Source organism: Silurus meridionalis, chromosome 6, assembly GCF_014805685.1.
Source record: "Silurus meridionalis isolate SWU-2019-XX chromosome 6, ASM1480568v1, whole genome shotgun sequence".
NCBI lineage: Eukaryota > Metazoa > Chordata > Actinopteri > Siluriformes > Siluridae > Silurus > Silurus meridionalis.
The window spans coordinates 9,421,135-9,446,368 of record NC_060889.1 but is presented as its reverse complement, the minus strand read 5'-3'; the positions used below and the strand labels follow the sequence as shown (position 1 = coordinate 9,446,368).

Here is a 25,234-nt window from a genome sequence, read left to right as displayed (position 1 = left end):
GGCCTATTACTTTATAATGATTGAACTGTAATGAATGGACATTTGGTGCCACCCGAATTTTTTTGGTTTCTCTCAAGGTTTTCTCCTCATGCCGTTCATCCACGGAAGTTTTACATTGCCACATTTGCCACTGGTTTGCTCATAAGGGACAATTATAAAGAAGAACTGAAAAACCTGTTTGATCCTGAAATTTTATATACAGTTTATGTTTGCATGCCTGAATTCATGCAGTTTCGCAATGATTATTAAATGTATTTAACCTTTTATGGAGCATGGTTGGGGGGGGGTTGGGGGGTGTTAGTGACAATAGGAATTTCGCCGAGGGGCCCAAATGACAAGGAAGCTCTAGCACAGGCAGAACTGCCATTCTCAAAACGTGCCATCGTATGACCGCGTAGAATTGAAAGTCATTAGACTCTTTAATACAAAATTTTCTGCTACCAGTGTTTGTTGCAGGAGTTTTAAATAGATATTTGATTTCAGGCACCTTTTCAAAATGAGTGCTAATTAGTAATATTATTAATGTGAAAATTTGAAAGATATGATTTTAAATATTAGTAACCATGCAATAATTCTCCAATCTACTTTGTTTAAACTGAAACTCTGTTTGCTTCTGTACACTTTGACAGGAAAGCTGCATTCAACATGTAGCCCACACCAAAAAAAAACCCCTTTAAATTGCTTCGTACTATCTGTATGTACAGGGTTTGTACACAATTGGTAATTCAGAACATAAGAACAGGAAACTAGACAAGGTTCACACAAAAAGACAGAACAGTTAAAAAGATGAGAACTTAGACAATATAGATATCAGCAATGTTTTTCAATGAATGGATGTCCATAAACTTCATAAACATTATAAACTAATATAATGATAATAAACTGGGAGATGAGCCACAAGTGTGTGCAAGTGTCTGAGGTCATGCCAAAATGCAAGTGTGACTTCTGCTGGCAGGGAGTGGAAAAGTCCATAGTCCACTAAATCAGCAACATTAAGTTTAAAGGTTTTCCTAGACATCACAGTTAAAGCAAGCACTAGGAGAAAAACATTAATGATAAGGATCTCTTTATTGCAATACAATGTTGTAGAAAAGTATGCAGGATTTTAAAATATTGTTTCTGAACAAATCAAATGTTATATGAATTAGCAATGGTCAGCTTCAACTTTATACCATATGGAGCAGATGGAATAAATAAAAAAGAAATATATATATATATATATATATATATATATATATATATATATATATATATATATATATATATATATATATATTACAACTAATGCAAACCAACGCAAAATGTTTTTTTTTTTAAATAAACACTAATATTTATATATTTTTATGGTTGGTCCAGTTGCTTGATGCAATTGGGAAAAGTTAATATAATTTTTTATATACAGTTGTGTTCAAAATTATTCAACCCCCAATGCTGTAAATGGTTTTAGGGAATTTAGTGTACATTTGTAATTGTATTCAGAATGAAATCCTACAAGGACTTCTTAAAGAACCATATGCAACTAAAATGACATCAATTAGTTTTGTAATACAGTATTAAATGTTTCTTTAGTGAATTCTTCATTGACATAATTATTCAACCCCTTAAAGACTACCACTCTGAAGAACAGAGGTTCAATGAAGTGTTTTCAATCAGGTATTGAAAACACCTGTGGATATCAGGGAGCAGCAATAAAGCCTAATAAGCACCAATTAGGCAGCTTTAAAATGACTGTGATACTCAGCTCCTTCTAGACATTTACTGGTGTGGTTACAAACATGGTGAGGTCAAGAGAATGGTCCAGGAAGACAAGAGAACAGGTGATTACTCTTCACAGGAAGGGCAATGGCTATAAGAAGATTGCAAAGATGTTAAACATACCAAGAGACACCATAGGAAGCATCATTCGCAAATTCAAGGCAAAGGGCACTGTTGAAACGCTACCTGGTCGTGGCAGAAAGAAGATGCTGACTTCGACTGCTGTGCGCTACCTGAAGCGTAGAGTGGAGAAAAGTCCCCGTGTGACTGCTGAGGAACTGAGAAAAGATTTGTCAGATGTGGGTACTGAAGTTTCTGCTCAGACAATACGGCGCACCCTGCGTAATGAAGGCCTCCATGCCAGAACTCCCAGGCGCACCCCCTTGCTGTCCCCAAAGAATAAGAAGAGTCGACTGCAGTATGCCAAAAGTCATGTGGACAAACCACAGAAGTTTTGGGATAGTGTTCTGTGGACTGATGAAACAAAATTAGAACTGTTTGGGCCCATGGATCAACGCTATGTTTGGAGGAGGAAGAACAAGGCCTATGAAGAAAAGAACACCTTGCCTACTGTGAAGCATGGCGGGGGGTCAATCATGCTTTGGGGCTGTTTTGCTTCTGCAGGTACTGGGAAGCTTCAGCGTGTGCAAGGTACCATGAATTCTCTTCAGTACCAGGAGATATTGGATGACAATGTGATGCAGTCCGTCACAAACCTGAGGCTTGGAAGACGTTGGACCTTTCAACAGGACAATGATCCCAAGCATACCTCCAAGTCCACTAGAGCATGGTTGCAGATTAAAGGCTGGAACATTTTGAAGTGGCCATCGCAGTCACCAGACTTAAATCCGATTGAGAACCTCTGGTGGGACTTAAAGAAAGCAGTTGCAGTGCGCAAGCCTAAGAATGTGACTGAACTGGAGGCTTTTGCCCATGATGAATGGGCGAAGATACCCGTAGATCGCTGCAAGACACTTGTGTCAAGCTATGCTTCACGTTTAAAAGCTGTTATAACTGTAAAAGGATGTTGTACTAAGTACTAAGATTGAATGTCACTTGGGGGTTGAATAAAACTGATAATGATGTGAGCTCAGAAAAGACATTTGTGGTTATTTCATTATAAATGTTATGTTATATTTGTCTGACCTACACGTGCCTCTTTGATTTAATTGTAAGCAGGATGACTGAATGATCATAATCAATGTCAAACCGACCAAAACAATCAATTTCAGTGGGGGTTGAATAATTTTGAACACAACTGTATATATGTACATACACACAGTAAAACCCCGTTGTACGAGCAACCTATTGTACGAGCAAACGGAGATACGAGCAAACTTGCTCGCAAAATTTTACCCTGTTTCACGAGCAAATTTCGAAGGCACGAGCAAACCCACGCTGCCGGTTCCCCGTTTTCGGTGGAGGGCAGCATCAGTCTTTTAGTTAATGACGTATCACTCGGTCGCTCTCGTTGTTCAGTGCAGCAAAAACTTTTTTTAGTTTTATATTTTTATTTCACTAGAAATCTTGAAAAATGTCTCCCAAGTAAATCAGTGATTGTGCTGTGAAAACGAAAGTAAATAGAAATACCATGGAAACCGAGGAGGTTACGAGCGTGATGTGCGTCTCACACTCGCAATCAACCACTACCACATGGGTAAGTGTTATGCGAGAAACAGAGGCGGAAGCCAAAGTCAAAGAAAACAAAGTTTATTTTGCAACAATAAACCATTGATAATAACAGACAGCGAGTGAGGGTGAATGAGGGGTTTATATATGGTTGGGTGATGAGTGCTAAACGAGAGTCAGGTGTGTGATTAGTAAGCCGGAGAGCAGCTCCGTGCAGGCGGGGCACGCACGGGAGAAGAATCAGGGAGCTCCCTGACAGTAAGTGTTAAATTATGTTTACATTACGGTAATTTGATGTATTTGACCTCCGAGCAATTTTCCAGAACGAATTATGCTCGTACAACGGGGTTCCACTGTGTGTGTGTGTGTGTGTGTGTATATATATATATATATATATATATATATATATATATATATATATATACATACAGTGAGGAAAATAAGTATTTGAACACCCTGCTATTTTGCAAGTTCTCCCACTTAGAAATCATGGAGGGGTCTGAAATTGTCATCGTAGGTGCATGTCCACTGTGAGAGACATAATCTAAAAAAAAAATCCAGAAATCACAATGTATGATTTTTAAACTATTTATTTGTATGATACAGCTGCAAATAAGTATTTGAACACCTGTCTATCAGCTAGAATTCTGACCCTCAAAGACCTGTTAGTCTGCCTTTAAAATGTCCACCTCCACTACATTTATTATCCTAAATTAGATGCACCTGTTTGAGGTCGTAAGCTGCATAAAAGACACCTGTCCACCCCATACAATCAGTAAGAATCCAACTACTAAAATGGCCAAGACCAAAGAGCTGTCCAAAGACACTAGAGACAAAATTGTACACCTCCACAAGCCTGGAAAGGGCTACGGGGAAATTGCCAAGCAGCTTGGTGAAAAAAAGGTCCACTGTTGGAGCAATCATTAGAAAATGGAAGAAGCTAAACATGACTGTCAATCTCCCTCGGACTGGGGCTCCATGCAAGATCTCACCTCGTGGGGTCTCAATGATCCTAAGGAAGGTAAGAAATCAGCCCAGAACTACATGGGAGGAGCTGGTCAATGACCTGAAAAGAGCTGGGCACTGTATTAAGGAGAGGATGACCGGGGCCATGTATTGCGAGATTTTGGGGAACAACCTCCTTCCCTCAGTTAGAGCATTGAAGATGGATCGAGGCTGGCTCTTCCAACATGACAATGACCCGAAGCACACAGCCAGGATAACCAAGGAGTGGCTCTGTAAGAAGCATATCAAGGTTCTGGCGTGGCCTAGCCAGTCTCCAGACCTAAACCCAATAGAGAATCTTTGGAGGGAGCTCAAACTCTGTGTTTCTCAGTGACAGGCCAGAAACCTGACTGATCTAGAGAAGATCTGTGTGGAGGAGTGGGCCAAAATCCCTCCTGCAGTGTGTGCAAACCTGGTAAAAAAACTACAGGAAACGTTTGACCTTTGTAATTGCAAACAAAGGCTACTGTACCAAATATTAACATTGACTTTCGCAGGTGTTTAAATACTTATTTGCAGCTGTATCATACAAATAGATAGTTAAAACAATCATACATTGTGATTTCTGGATTTCACAGTGGACATGCACCTACGATGACAATTTCAGACCCCTCCATGATTTCTAAGTGGGAGAACTTGCAAAATAGCAGGGTGTTCAAATACTTATTTTCCTCACTTTTCCTCACTGTATGTATGTATATATATATATATATATATATATATATATATATATATATATATATATATATATATATATATATATATATATGTATATGTGTGTGTGTGTGTTTTATTCACTGTGGAAAAATGATAGGATATGTGGATTCAAGTGCTATATAATAAGGTATAAAAATCAGGACACAGGGATCAAGGATGGGTTGAATTTACAGTGCCAACTTAAGTTGCAAATCTGAAATATTAAGTGAGCTTTGTCATAATAATGTGTGTATTTTCCATGTTGTTGTCATAGCTCTAGCTATCTGCTTTGCTGGACAATCACAGGCTGTTTTGCAGAACTCTGAGTCTTTTCAAAAAGTGCATGATTTCAGTGTCAGCTTTACCGGTGGCTCAAACCAAGAGTTCAATGGTATGACATATATTCCTTTCTATTAACTACATTACCCCTTCTTATAATATTTGATTCATATTATTCATCTTTTGCATTTATTTCTTGCTAATAATAATGAAATATTTTGTTTAAATGCTTTATACCAAGTGTACCCCTGTATCTGCAGGTTCTTGTGATTTTGAGACAGATGCTTGTGGATGGAAAGATATCAGTAAGGATGAATTTCGATGGAGGCTTGAAAAAGCAAACGTCAGCAGCATCCCGGGTGTGGACCATACCACTGGAACACCATGGGGTACATAGTAATTATGAACCATTACTTCATGCTTATATGGAAACTAAATAGTACTGAAGCTGAATATGCATAGATATGAAGCTTCATTTGTGCATATGTTTCTTGTATAGGTCAGGTCATGCATGTAAAGGGTGAGAAAATTGGGATTTTCTCAAAGGCAGTTTTGGAGTTTGCCTTCCCTCAGCACACTGCACTTGGGTGCCAGATAAAGTAAATATAATAACCTCAACACTAAGTAAAACTATTTATTGTCTGGTAATACAACAGTATTTATGATTTTTCTTATGTTGTAGCTTTTGGTATCATCTTCATGATCCTGTTGGTACATCCTCTCATTTTCAACTAAGCCTGAACACTGATGAGATTTTGTGGGAGATTAAGCTGGGGCAGACTAATGGTTGGGTGAATACGACTGTAAGAGTTGGAAATCGTCCTAAAGGATCCAAGGTGTCAAACATTAATCAATTTTTGATCTATGTATTTGTGTATTGTTGATTCATGGTTTATAGCTGAGTTTTTCCCTGAAGATAATTTGTTATCTTTGCTACATGCATCAAGACATCGTCATTATCTTTTATTCTCTTTATTTGCATTTGTGTACAGATGGTGTTTTCTCTTGATCCAACTTATATTGGAAAACAAGATATAATGATTGATGACATTGCATTGATAGCCTGTGCAGAAGGGGATATTCCTGCAGGCTCAGACCAGCTCAGCTGTGACTTTGAAAGAAACACATGTGGTTGGTACCTAGACCAGTCTAAGAATCTCATCTGGGAGCGGACCAAGGGTCAAAAACCATCATATGACAACCAGGGACCAGGACATGACCAAACAACTGGTTCTGGTAAAACATTTTTGCCCATCATTTTCCATATCCAATTCAGCTTTTTATGAGTTTAATGTACAGGTTATAAAATGCTTAACATTCTTTTAGGTTATTATATCTTTGTTGCAACAAAAACGAGCTCAAACCCATCACAAGCAGCAAGACTAATCAGTTATCCCCAGCAAGCCAAATGTGTCAGCTTTTGGTACCATATTTATGGTCCCAGCATTGGTGAGTAATGATTATATGACCTGAGTGATAAATTAGAGATGGTTATGCTAGCGAGAATGACTGGTACATTTAGCTTTTTTACCATATAGAATGGAAACATATGTATTAGTTTAATGGTGCTATTGAAAATGAGCTGTTGTTTTACTAATATACAGTCATAATATTTTCGTATTTTAATTAGCCCATTGGGATTAATTTCCACATTAGCGCTGTATACTGGTTGGCCCTGTAATGATATTCATTTCACTACTTTTCCTATCTGTGTACTGTACATGGTTAAAATTTCTATAAAATCACCGAGATTAAAAGGTTTCCTCTGGGGTTCACAGGGTCCCTCAGATTTATTACTAAGAATGCTAACGGTACAGAGACAGTTATGTGGACAAGGACTGGTACACAGGGTAACAAATGGCGCTTTGCAGACTTCAGCTTTGCAGCCAATGACAGTCCGGTACAGGTACAGTATTTGAGTTTCACTATATATAATCACAGTTGGAAAAGACCGTGAATTGAAGTTTGACATTTTCTGTGTGTGTGTGTGTGTGTGTGTGTGTGTGTGTGTGTGTGTGTGTGTGTGTGTGTGTGTGTCTGTCTGTCTGTCTGTCTGTCTGTCTGTCTGTCTGTCTGTCTATTTATGTGTGTAGTTCATCTTTGAGGCTATCTTGGGAGGCACTGATGGTAGTATAGCTTTGGATGAAGTGCAGGTCTCTAGCAGTGTACATGGAACATGTCCACCTGAGAGAGAATGTACATTCCAGAGCTCTCTTTGTGGTTTAGAACATGACCTTACAGCTGACTACCCCTGGGTCAGAACCACAGGAATGCAGGCGGCTGGTTCTACAAGTCCAAGCAAGGACCACACTCTTGGCACTGACCAAGGTATGAAAAAATTTGCCTAATCCATATTTTAACAGTAAGAATGCATTTGACTGTTGCTTTATTTTGTCAGAGTGCAATGCTTAAATATATCATATTATACAGTAACTTTAGGCAGTAAAGAAGTCTGACTGCATTGTAACAGGCAGAAGCCGAATGTAATCAATGGACAAAGAGAGTATAAAAAAGTTTATAGGACTTAGCCTGCTATGTTGTATGGTTTGAAGACAGTTTCATTTACAATAGGACAGGAGGCAGAGCTGGACAAGGCAGAGATGCTTTGAAATTGAAAATTAAAAATGCTGATTTTTCATTGCGAGTGACGACGATGGACAGGATTAGAAATGAGCTTATTAGATTAACTGCACAGGAGGGATGTTTTGGAGACAGGGTGAGAAAGGTCATAATAAAAAATAAATGCATAGTACAATCCACATTTTGAAATAGTCTTCCAAAAGATGCTACTTTAGATTATTCTAAAGTAAACAAATACAGATCGAGCGAATTACTTTAAAGCAAGCAAATACATTTCGCTTAATATAAGGTTTTCATTATCATTTTAGTTTAGTTCTGGTAATCCAAATAGTGTGCATATAAAATGCATTAGCACATTTTTACTCAAGTAATCAAGAGAAAAGTAACAGTCTCTTCTCTTCTGGGAAGGCTTTCACCTAGATTTATTCAAAGGGCTGCAGGGATATGTGCCCAATGAGGCATTAGAGCATTAATCAAGTCAGGTATTGATGTGGGAAAGTCTGGCACCAGTCGGCATTCTAATTCATGTAGGGTTGAGGTCAGGTAATTTGTGAAATTTTAGGCCAACCTTATAAAGCCTTGTATTTCTGGAGCTTGCAATGCTTTCTGTTTTGGGTAGTAAGTTGCATTAAGCAAAAACCTTAGCATAAAAGCAATTAGAGCATACTTGGATGCTTCTAACTTTCTAGCAACAGTAAGGACCACATATTGGGTGTTGTGGTTTGGTATCAACATACTTTGGACGTATTAACAGTTTAGTTAAAGCCTAATGCATTTATTAAGGTATTCAGTTTGTATGTCCCTAAATGTAATGTTTTTGGAACTTGGAACTGCATAACTTAGAAAAAGATTTTTGTGTATATTCTAGGTTACTACTTGAGTGCGCAGCTGTGGGACAGGCCCACAGGTAGCCGAAGCTGCATGGTGACACAATTTTACGATCCAAGTCTTGAGAGTGAGGAATGCTGGATGTTCTGGTATTATATGCGTGGAAGAGATGTGGGCACGCTCAATGTGTACCTGCATGAGTCACATAACTCCCAAGTCATTTGGAGCCGCAGTGGAGATCAGGGGGAAAGGTGGAGACCTGGACGAGCCACTGTAATCAGCCCTCTCAGCCCTTACCAGGTACCTGTACACACAATATTATTCGGTTAAACATTAATTTTGTTTTCATTATGATTACATTATGATTTGTTCAAATGGGGCATTACTAACAGACTGCTGTTCTAACATGTTGGTATGAAGGACTGTATATTGGTGTGGATTATCATTCAACTCAATGAACTTGAGTTGGTAATCAGTAATTACTGAGTGATAAGGACCAGCTGGCTGTCATATATTTTAATGATCAGTCAAACAATGGGAATATGTACTGTATAACTCATTATAAAATACTTATCAGCTACTTATTTATGCTGAGTATGCATCAGAATCAATATAAAAACATAATTGTTATTCGAAAAAATGTGATTAATTTATATAGTAGATTAATTGTAAGTTCAAGGGATGCATTAAGCTCAAAAGAAATACTGTCCTGTTAAATTTTTTTTTACTGAAAGGTAACACAAAAAAACATTTGCATTGTCTATCTAGAGACAAAATTATATACTCACATTGTGAGTAGAATAACAAGCATATGTTGTGTTTATCAGATCGGATTTGAAGCAGTGGCTGGGGAAGGTCAGTTAATGGACATTGCCATAGATGATCTGAGTGTATTAAATGGGCCCTGTTCACCTCATGGTATGAACTCATACTAAAGCCCTATAGTATTTTAAAAAATATCCACCAATACTTTATCAAATTGTATTAATTTATTATTTTTCATTTTAAATGATGTTTCAATACTAATGCATTACATTACATATATTTTTCATAGTAAATCATACGAGGATAATAGGAAAATTTCTAGAATATTTATATTGGTATATATGTGTGTTTTCCCTCAGGACTGTGTGATTTCGAGATGGACCTGTGTTATTGGGAAAGTAGTGCTCTAAGCAACCACAGTGTAGCCTGGATCTGGACATCTGGAGTCAGTGCCTCTATGTTTGCACCTAAAGTGGACCACACCACTAACTCAAATCTGGGTAAAAGTCTCTGAATAGATTCTTATAAACAGCAACTATATACAAGACATACACCAGAGATAACATATTAAAGAAGGTTTTAAAGGTTTATGGCCAGCTCATGCAGTGTTATCAGTCTGTCTAACAAAACCGGATCTTTGATAGTTTAATCTGTTTTTTTTTTTTAGGACATTACATGGCCTTTGATACCAAGCCTAATAACAATGAGCAAATAGCTTATCTTCAGAGTGAGCTGATGCAGCCAGTGGACCATGCATGCCTAGAGGTTTGGTACTGGATGGAGATGTGGAATTCTATAGGTAAGCTTTGTGTATATTTAAAAAAAAACTGTTGTTATATACAGTATGGCACAGTATAGTTTATAACATGACTGCTAACCACTGATTGAGTGGCAAGGGTGAGTTAAATCAAAATATGTGTAAAGTATGTGTAAAAACTTAATTACAGTTTTAAATCCTCATACATTGTAAACATGAAATGGAATAATCATTGTGTTATTCTGGTACCTGGGTTGCATGAATAGTAGTTCAAAAAGATGCCTTTATGAAGGAAGCACGTTGTAACCCTCCCTGTTTGGTAGCTGCCATCTAATTAGGAAGAGTTACGTTATGGGTAAATTCAGATAAAAAAAAATTTGATTACTTTGAATTTAAGAAGAAAATTAGATACGGAGAAATGTTTAATTCATGCCATCAGCTACTGTTAAGGACAACAAAATTCTTTAGCATGGAAAATGATAAAGATTTATGCATTTTTATGCACATTTAGGGCCAAAATGGTATGCATAAAATGAATAACAACAAATAAAATGTAATTAAATACCAATGAAAAAGAAAAAAAGAACTATGCAGTTGTCTGACATCCCTTCTAATTAAATGTCAGTATGTACACTCACAGCAAATACATGCTGAAAAACATTGCATAAAAACATAACATAACTTTTGGAAATGGTTTGAACATTCAAATGCTTGAGTAGTGCTACAATATGTAGCAATCATTACAACAATATGGTTTTACCTCACAGAACAGGGATCTCCTGACTGCTCCCGATGGTAATCCTACAAAGCTACACAACCTCAGCTATTTTTGTTCACACTATCATCAAGTTTGGTTCCCTTTTAGTAACCCGACGCTGCCCCAACAACGCTTTGGGAATGCTTTCACTTTGTCCACGCTCTGAATCACATGTGTTATCCATTCAATAGAACGCGTGGCATCACATGACCAGGAAGCTATATAAGCACCTGGAGTGAACCCAGCGCTAGCTTCTGTTTGTTTATGAAGCGCTCTGTGTGTGTTTATCCCCTTTAAAGTTTTTGGTAAGTAGAAAAATGTAAGAAAATAAAGAATAAGCAAGCGATCATTGTGACTGTGCACAAAAGACAGCCCGTGCTTCGCTTGCTTGGGAGTGGAGCACGTTAGATCGGTTTCCCAGGTAGCCTGCTGTGCACATTCTGCGAATATTCTTAGTACATTCCATGCATAATCTGCACATGCTGCGGCGTTAATCCTGCCATGATCATTGCTTCAGGGCATGGCCAGCTTCAGCAAGCACCCTCCTCGGTTTCCGCCCGGTATCATAGCAGACCCAGAGGACTTGCTGCCTCCTTCGAGGCTCCTAGAGCTTCACCAGGGCGTTGCTTCGGCTCTAGGTGTATCAGAGGTTAGTTTATAGAGACTAATACCCTTTAGAGACTACCTGGCAGCCTGGGAGGCTCTGCCAAACGTGTCTCAATGGGTCCTGTGTACTGTACCCAGAGGGTACGTCTTACTTTGGTGGGACCCGAGCAGGCTCTGGTCATGGAACAAGAGGTAAACACGAGGCTGTAGCAAATTCAGCTCGCAAAAAGGGAAATGTCTATAACAGGTTATAATTCATCATAAATATTTTAATTATATTTCAAAATGAATGGTAATAGAATTTATGTTACAATTATTTGGTCTGTTTGTCCACCGAACAGAAAGTATAATCTTTTATCAATTTTACGGAAAGTTATTTCCCCGGCCAAGAGAGACACAACTCCCTACTTTATAACGCACAAGTAATTTAGCATGTAGCAAGAACAAAAGTATTCAGTGGCATAGAAAATGTGAGCGGCATTTAGAGACAATCACTTGTGAACATAAGGCATTTAATGAATGGGACTACATAACACAGAACAAAACACAAACATACATATAGAAAAAAACCTATCTCCTCCTGGTGGCCAAACAGTGGCCGAGCAGACCATGGTTCGTGGACCTGGTAGCCCTTTTCGAAGATCCTCCCTGGGAGATTCGTTTCAGGAGGGATCTCTTTTTCTCTCTTCTTCATGCCACCCGCTGAGGCCTCTGGTGCGACATAGAGTGCCTGTGTAAGACTTGGCCGATGTGTTGGCTAAGGCATCCTGGAGGTTCCTCACAGTCAAGACTGTATTCCTCCTGACCATTTCCTCTCTTAGGAGAGTCGGGCATCTTCAGGCCCTCTCTGTGGCCCCCTTATTTCTTGAGTTTACTCCAGGGATGGCCAGGTCCTTTTTGTACCCTTAAACAAGGTATGTCCTGAAGGAGTCCTTGGTCATCCCAAAACCTGTTCAGGCTCCAGGCATTCTATCCTCCTCCTTTTCAGGCCAAATCAGGAAAGGCTTAAGTGGTGCGAGCACTGGACATATACATCCACAGAATGAGTCTGTGAAGCAAGTCGGATCAACTTTTCATCTGCTATTGCCCTTCAGGAGAGGCCTCTCTGCAAACAAGCAGATGCTTATCAGATGGATTGTGGATGCGATCACATGCTCCTACGAGTCCTCTGGTCACCCTGCTTCTTTTGGGGTCAAAGCACACTCAACCCAGAGTGCGGCAGCCTCCAAGGCTTGGTCCTCTGGAGTTTTCCTCCATGACATTTGCAACGCTGTGGGCTGGTCTACCCCGCTGACCTTGTCAGGATTTATAACCTTGACCTCAGTGACACCCCTCGCCCCTCTGTCCTTTAACCTAGCTGTGCTCTTACACACTAGGCAGGGACTGGTCAGTCTGGCAGTATTAGACTCTCGTTCCCAAAGCATTGTTGAGGCAGCTCGAGTTCCTAAAAGGGAACATCCCCAGGTTATGTATGTAACCTTGTTTCCCTAAGGGAACGAGATGCTGCGTCTCAAGACCACACTGCCAGCATTCCCGCAGTGATTCCTTTTCTTTTAAGAAGCTAGCCGGCTTCACTCCTTTTATAGCCTTCTGGTCGTGACATCACCCTGCCGGTGACACTGAGCTTTCCATTGGACGGATTTCATACATTTCAGAGCATGCACAATGCAAAAGCCTTCCCAAAGCATTGCTGACACAGTGTCTCCTTCCCTCAGGGATCCAGGGTTACATATGTAACCTGGAGACACTATATCTTCATTAATACTTCACTTAAATCATAATTTATGTGTCCTCTTGAAAGTGCTGCATCTTCACTAGTATAAACCTTAATTAATTCATAGCAATGTACTTGTTTTTGTTTTTTTGCAGACAAACTCACAATAACTGTGTATGTAAATGAGTCAGGCATTTTACACTTTTTGTGGAACCAGACTGGCAATCAGGGCAGCATGTGGCACAGAATCACACTGGATTATGGAGCAACAGAACAATACCAGGTATGACAGTTTGCAATCCACAAAGATAACTTGCTTTAGATCTACTTATCATCATATGCTTAAATCTAATTATTCACAGCTTGTGTTTGAAGCCAAGCGGCCACCAAAGAATGCAGGGGTTATTGCCTTAGATGATATCTACATCAGAGAGAGTGGAAGCTGTGCAGACATAAACACCACTACATTAGCCCCAACTACACATCCCACAACACCACCTGCATCTTCTATGGACTGCAGCTTTGAGGAGGGTGAGAAACAAAATGTGTACTTCTTCTTCTTCTCCTTTTGGCTGCTCCCATTAGGGGTCGCCACAGCGGATCATCCGTCTTCATACCACCCTGTCCTCTACATCTGCCTCTTTCACACCAACTACCTGCATGTCTTCCCTCACCACATCCATGAACCTCCTCCTTGGCCTTCCTCTTTTCCTCCTTCCTGGTGGCTCCATTCTCAGCATTCTCCTACCAATATAACTCATGTCCCTCCTCTGCACATATCCAAACCATCTCAATCTCGCCTCCCTCACCTTGTCACCAAAACGTCCAACATGGGCTGTCCCTCTAATAAACTCATTTCGAATCCTGTCCATCCTGGTCACTCACAACGAAAACCTTAACATCTTCAGCTCTGCTACCTCCAGCTCCACCTCCTGTCTTTTACTCAATGCCACTGTCTCCAATCCATACAACATCGCATCCATGCTTCTACCGTTATGTGATCTGGTCCAACCGACTTTCCACTCTTCATCCTTTTAATCGCTGCTCTCACTTCCTCCTTACTAATCCTATCCACTTCCTGCTTCACAATCTCCACATCATTCTCTCTCCCTCATTTTCCTCGTTCATCAGTTGCTCAAAATACTTCCCCCATTTTCTCAACACACTCTCCTCACTAGTCAACACATTTCCATCACCATCCTTTATTGCTCTAACTTGCAGTACATCCTTCCCAGCTCAGTCCCTCTGCCTGGCGAAAAGAATTTGTACCGATTGGCCAGGCAGAGGGACTAAGAGGGACTTTTCCTTGGCTTTCGCCACATCCCTTTTCACCTGTTGCTGCATCTCCTTGTACTTCTGCCTACTTTTCTCATCACTCTGTCGATCCCACTTGTTTTGCCAACCTCTTTCCCCTTATGCTCTCCTGCACTTGCTCATTCCACCACCCGCCTCTTTGTCTTCCTTTCTATTCTCAGATGTCACACAAAGTACTTTTCTAGCTGCCTCCCAATCATCCAGCACCTCTTCACCACCACCGAGCTCTTGTCTGACCTCTTCCCTGAACCTCACACTACACTCTTCCTAGTTCAGTTTCCACCATCTTATTCTTCTTTCAGTCCTTACTATGCTCCTCTTCTTCTTCACCTCCAAAACCATCCTACAGACCACCATATGATGCTGTCTAGCTACACTGTTCACTGCCAACACCTTACAGTCTTCATACTCCTTCAGGTTGCATCTCCTACATAGAACATAATCCACCTGTGTGCACCTTCCTCCACTCTTATAGGTCACCCTATGATCCTCCTTCTTCTTAAAATATGTATTCACCACTGCCATTTTCATCCTTTTAGCAAAATCTACCACCATCTGCCCTTCCACATTCTTCTCCTTAAGGCCATACCTACCCATCACCTCCTCATCACCTCTGTTCCCTTCTCCTACATGTCCATTAAAGTCTGCCCCAATCACCAATCGTTCATTTCTAGGTACAACATCTACCACTTCATCTAATTCACTCCAGAATCTTTCCTTCTCCTCCATTTCACAGCCGACTTGTGGAGCATAGGCACTGATGACATTTATCATCATCCCTTCAACTTCCAGCTTCACGTTCATCACCCTACCAGAAACTCTCTTTACCTTCACTACACTCTTACTGTACTCTCCCTTCAGAATCACCTCTACACCATTTCTCTTTCCACCCACACCATAAAAGAACAGCTTAAACCCACCTCCAATGTTCCTGGCCTTACTCCCTTTCCACTTGGTCTCCTGAACACACAACGTATCTACCTTTCTCCTCTCCATCATATCAGCTACCTCTCTCCCTTTACCAGTCATAGTACCAACATTTAAAGTACCAACCCTAATCTCTACTCTTCTGCACTTCTCCTTTCCTTCCAGTCTCTGTAAACGTCTTTCTCCTCTCCTTCTCTTCCTTCGGCCAACAGTACCCCAATTTTCACCGGTACTGTTGAAGCCATTTCAAGAGTTCTAGTATAACGTAATTTGATTGGCTGTTAGATTTGGTATAAAAGAGATAGAACCCTGCAAAACAGTCAAAAGCCACTGGACTTAGGAGCAACACAGTCTTTTGACCTTCACAGAACTACACAGAACTACACAGTTTATTTGTTTAGAAAGGTAAAGATCCTAAGTGTTTGTTTTGTTTTTATTTAAAAATCATGATTAAAGAGTAAAACAAACAACCTTGGATTTAAGACCTTTATTCATAGTTGTTTTGTGCCGAGTACAAAGGAACTCTGAGGTCCTGGGCTAGTGAGTCAGTTTGTTGCACTCACAGGTACCCTGTTGGCTAACGATACTTGTGGCAGTCGTTATTAACCCGGGCCTCGACCGATCCGGTATGAAATACTTAATCGTGACCCACATATTCGATTTGGCACGTTTTACGCTGGATGCCCTTCCTAACGCAACCCTCCCCATTTATCCGGGCTTGGGACTGGCACTAAGAGTGCACTGGATTGTGCCTCCCTAATGGCTGGGTACTTATAGCTAATAATTAGATACTTGTTATTGGATACCAGGCTTAAAATAGACAAGCATCACACTGAGCTCCTAGCATTAATTATAATGATTATAAAGGCTGCTAGATAGAGGGGCAACCCAATTTCAAAAGTGGGGAGGGGGGGTTTGGTTTTCCTGTCAAGACTGGATGGTCAACAATCTTCAACAACAGCAGGAGTAGTAGGGACTCTGGGCCTCCCAGACAGCTGTGGCACATGAGTGGGCCTTCCCTGAGAGGAAGGATGATGTACAGTATCTCACAAAAGTGAATACACCCCTCACATTTCAGCAAACATTTTAGCATATCCTCACAAGGGACAATACTACAGAAATGAAACTTATACTTATAAATGAAACTGTATATTTTAGAGTAGTCAATGTGCAGCTTATATAGCAGTACAGATTTACTAGCCTGTGAAAATGTTTCAACATACCGCCATTATTGTCAAAATAGCTGGTAAAAAACGTGTCAAGTGAACAAATTTCACTTATTTTAAGGTTTTAATATTTTGTTTAAATGCCATTATTATCATTACAGAGCTGCTGAATATTAGACACTTGGTGCTTCTCCACTTTCTGCTTGAGGATACCCCAGAGGTGCTCAATAGGGTTTAAGTCTGGAGACATACTTAGCCACTCCATTACCTTCAACTTTTAGCTTCTTCAGCAAGGCAGTTGTCATCTTGGCAGTATGCTTGGGGTTGTTCCTGAAGGAGTGTGATCATGTTCCGTTTCAGAATATCACAGTACATGTTGGAATCCATGTTTCCCTCAATGAACTTCAGCTTCCCAGTAGCAGCTGCACTCATACAGCCCCAGACCATGATGCTACCACCACCATGCTTGACTGTGGTCAATTTTCTTGATCCTCTTCACCAGGGTGTCACCACACATGCTGGACATGTTCTGAGCCAAACAAGTGTATCTTAGTCTCATCAGACCACAGGACATGGTTTCAGTAATTCATGCTCTTGGAAAGGATGTCCTTAGCAAACTGTTTTGGGGTTTTCTTGTGAGCCAGCTTCAAAAGAGGCTTCCTCATATCCTCAGGGAGTTCTTTGTCAATAGGTGCCATGTTGAACATCCAGTGTTCAGTATTGAAGAATTGTACTCAAAGCACCAAATTTTAACTGCTCAAATATAAAATACACAAATTTGTATAGTCCTGTCAAGCAGGCAAAAACATGAACATGATGAACAGGACATTATAATTTTCTCCAGCTCCCACTTGCAATATAAAAAAGTTTTGTCCCGCTACCACCCACAAAAGCCTGCTGGTAAAAATGTATAAGTAGTTTTATTTCCAATGAACTGTCTGCTTCTTTTATTTACTTGCTTCCCTTTAGAATATGAATGAAAAAGAAGCGGAAAATTAACAAAAGTTTTGTTTAATTTGAGTTTGACTTTTTGTGTAAATGAAGAACATGGACATAAACAGGGAACTTTTCAGAACATAGAGCATCAAATATCTTGTGTTGTATGTTCCTTTCTTTAATAAAGAAGTAATATCTGTAGCACTCAGAGATTAAAATCTTTCTTGCGATTCAGACATTTGGCCTCAGTGTGCCTTAGTAGTCTACTGCGTATGAACCACGTAAAAGTTAGCTTCCAACCTTGTGCCTGTAAATCGTTTAATTTTATTTTAGTTGTCATTGTTGCTTTTGTGCAGTAGATGCATAACAGTTAATTTGTTTTTAGTCATCTATTGTTTTTTTTATGTATTAAAGACCATTTTGCGAGAGTACCACAATAGATTTTATTCCCTGCACACACAAGTGTTTTACCGCCCGCACCCGCATTCACCAAATAAATATTGTCTCGCGCCGCACTCGTTTGCGTTGAGTCCTGAGGTACTCAAATGGGAGTGCAGGTCTCTTGTTTGCATGGTTAAACGAGATACAGCTGTTAGCACTTAGGATGTACTCACTTTTGTTTCCAGCTATTTTGACAGTAAGCTGTATGTTAAGTTATTTTCAGGACAGTAAATATTTACTGCTATACAAACTGCACATTGACCACTTTTAAATATATCTTAATAATATATGGTATTGTCCCTTGAGAAGATATACTAAAATGGTTGGTGAAATGTGAGGTCTGTATTTACTTTTGTGAGATACTGTATGCAATTTGGTACTGTCTAATGGGAAGAAGAATACTTGCAGCTCAAATGTGAGGAAGCACTGGGTTACTAATCCATAGCAGGTGCTGGGGTCTCCTCACAAGCAATGTGGTGGAGGAATGGGGTGGTTAAAGAGAAAGAGTTGCTGATCTAAGAGCAGGGGACAGCTGTCTGAGCATGTCTTGGTGAACAGTTCAGATGTTACCTGGAGAGTTACCTGGTGCCTCCTAAAATTAAACTACAGGTGCATTTTGGGTCTCTGCTGGGTCCACGGCTTGTTTTTTTGTCAAGGCCAGGACTTAAAACAGAGTTGATGGCATGAGAGTGAGACTCTCTCAAAACTCTCTCAAAAAAAAAAAAAAAAAACAGTAATCCACAGGATCAAAAAGGAATCCGAAGGAAATACAAATACTTCCACAAAATAATCTAAAAAAAACACAGTATTTATTTTTGAACATATGTACGTGAGAGTTTTATATTTAATTGGCATTTCTGCTAGCAATGATGTGGACTGAAAATTTAATTTTTAAAGCGCTATAATAAAGTTTTCACTTTTAGGCTTATGTGGCTGGGTTCAGGAAACCGAGAATGGATTTGACTGGACTCGTCAACAGGGTCTGCATGTAGGCGCCATCAACATAGGACTCCTGTATGACCACACCATTGGAAATAAGCATGGTAACTGGAAAACAAGTGTTATACAAAGAATTTTTTCCACATGAATATTTTTGTTGTTAAAAAAAATACGCTATCACTGTTCTTAATACATGTGTATGTGTGTGTGTGTGTGTCACTTTTAGGTTTCTATTTGGCTCTTAATATGTCTGGAGGCAAAGATGGTGAGACAGCAGTGCTTTCTGCCCCTGTAAATCTCCAAGCCCCAACTATGTGTGTTGGATTCTGGTATTTCATGCTAGGACCATCAGTGGCAAAGCTGGACCTTGTAGTTAAGATGGTACATACGAATGAGATTTTTTTAACTGCATATTCTCTATTCACCATAAACATCAGCTCATTTCACAATCGCTTTGTTATATTGAGTTCCTCTTTTTTTTACTTCTAAGAAAACAAAAGAATTGGTTGTGTGGACTAGAAGAGGTACAGGAGCTGCAGAATGGCTGAAAGCACAAGTCACGGTCAACTTGATGGACATGCAGATAGTAAGTATGTCTTTATAATGGCTATGACTCAGTACCATATGATTTATATCTACAGATTAGTGAAGCTGGTGGTGATATTAGAGAGGAGGGTAAAATGTAATTGCATATCAATAGCTTGACACTGAAACTATTAAACCCCCGATTTGTGTATGTAAGTCTAGCCAATGAATCTGTACTAGAAAGAAATCAGCTACATTTTGCTTATCCATTCCACTCTGTGTGTTTTGTTTAACATAATTTAATATTTAATAGGGAATCATACTAGGTGGATGATGAGAATGATGAAAATGAGAAGCCAATGAAATCTTTGCTGCTCTTTCTTTACTAGCCACCACAAGCACATATTTATATACCAACATATCGACAACATATCACACCACTCTCCTTATCTTTTGCAGGTGAAATTCACTGGTAGTAGAAATGTAAAAAGCAGTGGCTTCATAGCAATTGACGATGTAAGAGTGACCCCAGGTGCATGTGAAGATCAGAGTAAGTAATATTTCTCTCTCTGTTTAACATGGTCTTTTTTCTGTTAATATTTAGCATTCAGCATTTCGGATTCGTGACCTAGTTCCACAATCATGATTAACTAGCATGAATATTAATAATGTATTTGTGTTATAATCTGATGCACACCTTTGTATATAGGCCCATGTGGCTTTGAAAGCTCTTCCCTGTGTGGATTTGAATCGGACATAAGTGATAGCATTCACTGGCTCCGTGTCAATGGTAGCACTGGCCATGTTGATCACACATACCAAACTGAAGTGGGTGAGTCCCTTGCAATATGTGCAATGAGTAATAGGTTATTTTTACTTTCAAAATAAGTGACTATTTTTATGTGGCCCAAAAGGTCATTCAGTGGCTGTTTTGGGAAAGGAGCTTTTGAAGCCAGAAACAACACACCTCCTGACACCAACTTATAGTAAATCAACTGAATCGTGTTTACAGTTCTGGTAAGATAAGGCCATGACTAATATGTATACATTTATATAAATTGCTTATTTTATGTTTTGGCTTTCTACCTACAATAGATGTTTCCCATTTCCCCCCTAAATGTAATATCTGTCAATTTTCACCCACATGAACAGCAACCAAGTTTCCCCTAAGACCAGGAAAAAAACAGGAAACTGCATCTTTTCCAATGAGCAGTGTAGCACTCACAAGAAAGTACTACTCTCTTCTCCTTACAGGAGATAAAACAGGCCCACGTTTGGCAAATGCCAATGTGAATAAGAGGGGAGAGAATTGTCATAACTGCCACCCAAATTTTGCTCCTGTAAGACTCAGCCGTTTGATCCCAAAAACTGCTGACTATTTGAAAAAATAACAGAGCAGGCTCCGGACCCATTTTAAGCCTGATGAAAAAGCATGAATTCAACAAAGCTGTGTACATTAAAAACACTGCATTTCAGTATGCTAAACAATATATGCTTCATTTAGTGCTGCATGATAGACAATTTTTCTATTCATTCACAACATTTGAATCATGGATACTGGATAAACTGTTTCAGGTATCATGTGCAGTCTGTGCATTCTCACTTTGGGTTTTTGTCAGTCAAGTTTATTTTGCTTTTATTTCCCTTTAATGTCTTAACTTTTTCTAACTAACTGACATACACACACCCTAAAGGTACTGGCTGTCTGCTGAACCTGCTGATTTTCTCTCGGTGCATGTTTACTTAAATGGAGAGCTGGGTCCAGTCCTGTGGTCTCGTTCTGGAGTGCCTTCTACAGGCTGGGAGGTGGCAGAGGTCACTATATCTTCTCCAGCCAAATTCAGGGTGAATTCTCATTCTGAACAATTTCTTGATATGTATCACATTAAATATGCATTTATTTTTACACAATATAGCCATTACTGTTAAGCCTCTGACAAAGTCTTCAATTATATTTGATTTTACACAGGTGGCATTCAAGGCAAAGTTAAGTCCAGCTGGGGACTCTTTCATACTTCTGGATGATGTGTCAGTGAGAAATGGAGCTTGCCTTCCCACAGGAAGTTGTGATTTTGAGTCAGGGCTATGTACATGGGTGAATTCAGATTTGAATAATCATGACTGGGTGCATGCAGATGGACATATGGGTGGTCCTTTGATTGATCATACAACACACACTGCAGATGGTAAGGAACTAAACAAAATAATAATAAAAGACTGTTGCTGATTTAAAATGTCCTAAACTGCCTTGTGTATATGCACATAAGCAGTGTTGGGCAACGTTACTTTTAAAAGTAATGCTTTACAATATTGAGTTACTCCCCCAAAAAAAAAAACAGTAACTAATTACGTTACTTACCGTATTTTTCGGACTATACGCCGCTACTTTTTTCCCACGTTTTGAACCCCGCGGCTTAAACAACGAAGCGGCTAATTTATGAATTTTTCCTGGGTTTTTCCCGGTCTCACAAACTTCAAGCCAAAAAACTGAACCATTAGACAAATGAAATTTCCAAACAGAAACGAAAAAACGCACCTCACCTGTGTTCTGAGCTGCACGTCATCGGGAGAAATAACTTTCACCGGTGGTGATTTCCATCGCACTGCGATGCCAAAAGATAAACTCCCGAGAGAAATAGTTGTGAAAGGAAGGAGGAAGACAGTGAACAATGACTTTCTTGGTCGGCTACAAGCCGTTGTAGCGCGTTGAGTCTGGGTGAAGGGAGAGCTCGCTAACTCCAGTTGCAACAGAAATCATATAAGCACAGACAGGTTTCCAAAACTCGTGCTTTTTTATTTTTCTTGGCAACAGCGTTATGGGTTAGTCAAAGAAACTTAGAAATTAGCATCAGAAAATAACGAGCACATAATCCTCAGTCTCTCACACACACAAACGCAGTAATACCGGAAGAATGCAGTGACTTGCTGTTCCCAAAATGGCGCTCTGCTCTTAAAGGAGCCACAACATATTTCACCTGTTACACCGTGTAACAGACACTCTCTTTCGGTAAAGTCTGTGTAAAGTTCATTAGTTTCATTAGCGGCTTATACACAAGGTGCGGCTTATTTATGTTAAAAATAAAAATATTTGTCAAATTCAGTGGCTTATATAAGGGTGCGCTTTATAGTCCGGAAATTACAGCCTTACAGGTGTAACAGGTGTAATATAGATAATTGCCATTACGAAATAAGTTATATTAGGGCAAAATACATTTCTTAGAGAACAATAAGATGATCGACTAAATTTTGACCACAAGGCTGAACACTTTCCAGTCCCACTTCTGTACACTGCTTTGCAATCTGCCTTCGCCATCAGGAATGTAACTATGGTTCGTATTTATAAGGTTAAGGGTGTGGGCTGCACACCGGTGATGTGGAGGGAGAACATACCTTTCGCTGTCATCTCGTAAAACATCGTGCAATTCCGTAAATATGACCTCGTCTTCGTCTACATCATTCTCTGCTTCATCATCAGCTTGAAACATTCTGAACGCTTTTTACAAAGTTTGCGCTATTATCAGCGACCGTGGCAGTTTATCTTCCCACAAAGAGCAAATGAGCTGTGAATTTGCTCTCTTTCTCCGCTGTGATGGCATCGTACATGTGTCTCCCACAGAAAACTTTTATTCTGAGCAGTCAATAGAGCTGCAGTGGTGGAAAGTCGGCAAAGGTTTTCTATATTTCTGTCTCCATTTCCATATATTCAACATTATACACACACACACACACACACACACACACACACACACACACACACACATCTGTAGTGCTGTGCTCTGCATGCAGATGTTTTTTTTTTTTTTTTTTAAGTGGTATTTTTTGCAGTTGACAAGAGCTTTTCACCAACACATAATCTACACGTAACCATTATTCCTTTCTCCTTTTCCTCGACTATTTCAAAATAATAAGAATACTTCCATCACAGTAATGTAATGCTCTGGTTTGCCATCTCCGCTTCTGACCAGCTTCTGTTCCTGCTGCTCGCACATAGGAGTGCGCGATTCTTTGTGACTACGTTCATTTTGATTCAGTGTTTATTTTTTTATGCAAAATAATTTAACTGAAAAGTAACTCGCATTACTTTTTTAAAAAAGTAACTTGTTACTTTACTCGTTAATCCAGAAAAGTAATATTATTACGTAACGCACGGTACTTGTAACGCGTTACCCCCAAAACTGCACTTAAGGACATATAATAACATAACATAGAATAATCTGGTATATGTCTTACTCGTCCCACAGGCAGATTTATGTTGAGTCTATCACAGATGACCAATCCAGACACCATCAACATGGCTACACTTGTCTCTGAGCTGATCCAACCAAGCTCTAACTCCTGCCTATCATTTTGGTATAACATGAATTACAGGTCAGAACAAATCCAAACCACAATTTTACTTATTTCATAATGTTTTAGATTATATAGAATTGTATTAATCCTGAACTGTAGAATTACAGAACTGGTACTTGTCTGTGCAGTAACCCAGGGACCTTGCGAGTGTTTTTGGATATAGAGAACACAAACCGAAGAGTAATTTTTAACACAAGCGCTGCTGAATACAGCTGGAGAAATTTCTCAACCACAGTGTCTTTCTCTACCACAGAGTCCAAGCCTTATAAGGTAAGGTGGGATTTGGTCATTTTCAGGTCTAGGCTTCCATACCATACTATTTAACAGATATTTACATAACTTTTAGAGGCACTTCAAATGGAAAAATTGTACACCTTATTCATTAAATTAATCAATCAGCCTATTACTGTAGTTAGTAGCATCACGGTGCATAAAACAATATGGATACAAATCAAGAACTTCATGTAATGTAGATCAGAATGAGAAGAAATTAAATCGCCATGATTTTTTATTATGGCACCTGGGATTTCAATGCAGGCAGTGCTTTTTCGGTTTTGGTGACCTGTGCCCACTGTAGCCTCAGCATATCCAAACCAACCCTTCTGGCACTGAAATCCATACTACAGACAAATTTTGAGTCTAAAACAGACATTTAGTAAAGCTCTTGAATTTTATCTGCATATATTTATGTATCATAATGGACAGTGATTGACTTAATTGTTGCATATACAGTATAAGCAACAGCAAAGATGTTCATATAAATGTGACCATCGAGTATGAAGTCATTTTGAACGATAATGTTGAATAATAAAAATTGCATTTTCTTCAGATTGTTCTAGATGCAGAGTATAAAAATGGAGGATTTATTGCTGTGGATGACATTACTGTTACAAAAGGGCAGTGTAAAGGTATTGTATAGTTTTAAAGAGTCTGTAGTGAACGCATATTGCTCATACCTTTCAAAAAAGAAGCTTAATTAAAAAATTATATGTTTCTTGGAAAAAAAAAAATGTCCAATGCAGAGGGGACTGTGGTGAGCGGGGTATTTGTTGGGTGCCAGTTTGAAATGAATAACTGCGAGTGGGAAGATATAAGTGTGGGACAGTTTTCCTGGCAGCGGGGCCGCAATGGAACAGCTTTGGATAACACTGGACCCTCAGTTGACCACACTACTGGCACAGAAGAGGGTAAGTCACTCCAGTACACATCTACCTCTTCTTCTTGTGGCTGTTCCCACTGCGGATAGTACACGTCGATTCTATAAA

General features: G+C 39.5%; 1 protein-coding gene across 1 annotated transcript in view; it reads left to right on the top strand.

Annotated features, from left to right (window-relative positions):
- Positions 1 to 25,234, top strand: part of si:ch211-106h4.4 (MAM and LDL-receptor class A domain-containing protein 1) — a 47,345-nt gene that overhangs the window by 584 nt on the left and 21,527 nt on the right. The window contains exons 2-27 of the mRNA XM_046850779.1: positions 5,360 to 5,476; positions 5,625 to 5,753; positions 5,864 to 5,963; positions 6,047 to 6,200; positions 6,357 to 6,600; positions 6,691 to 6,813; positions 7,143 to 7,270; positions 7,458 to 7,692; positions 8,813 to 9,072; positions 9,600 to 9,690; positions 9,897 to 10,037; positions 10,205 to 10,336; positions 13,527 to 13,654; positions 13,734 to 13,902; positions 19,079 to 19,198; positions 19,321 to 19,475; positions 19,585 to 19,680; positions 20,079 to 20,169; positions 20,329 to 20,451; positions 20,534 to 20,636; positions 21,314 to 21,464; positions 21,589 to 21,805; positions 23,861 to 23,987; positions 24,098 to 24,239; positions 24,799 to 24,877; positions 24,992 to 25,156. Coding sequence (XP_046706735.1) covers positions 5,360 to 5,476; positions 5,625 to 5,753; positions 5,864 to 5,963; positions 6,047 to 6,200; positions 6,357 to 6,600; positions 6,691 to 6,813; positions 7,143 to 7,270; positions 7,458 to 7,692; positions 8,813 to 9,072; positions 9,600 to 9,690; positions 9,897 to 10,037; positions 10,205 to 10,336; positions 13,527 to 13,654; positions 13,734 to 13,902; positions 19,079 to 19,198; positions 19,321 to 19,475; positions 19,585 to 19,680; positions 20,079 to 20,169; positions 20,329 to 20,451; positions 20,534 to 20,636; positions 21,314 to 21,464; positions 21,589 to 21,805; positions 23,861 to 23,987; positions 24,098 to 24,239; positions 24,799 to 24,877; positions 24,992 to 25,156 — 3,720 coding nt within the window. The remainder of the gene's footprint in view (positions 1 to 5,359; positions 5,477 to 5,624; positions 5,754 to 5,863; positions 5,964 to 6,046; positions 6,201 to 6,356; positions 6,601 to 6,690; positions 6,814 to 7,142; positions 7,271 to 7,457; positions 7,693 to 8,812; positions 9,073 to 9,599; positions 9,691 to 9,896; positions 10,038 to 10,204; positions 10,337 to 13,526; positions 13,655 to 13,733; positions 13,903 to 19,078; positions 19,199 to 19,320; positions 19,476 to 19,584; positions 19,681 to 20,078; positions 20,170 to 20,328; positions 20,452 to 20,533; positions 20,637 to 21,313; positions 21,465 to 21,588; positions 21,806 to 23,860; positions 23,988 to 24,097; positions 24,240 to 24,798; positions 24,878 to 24,991; positions 25,157 to 25,234) is intronic.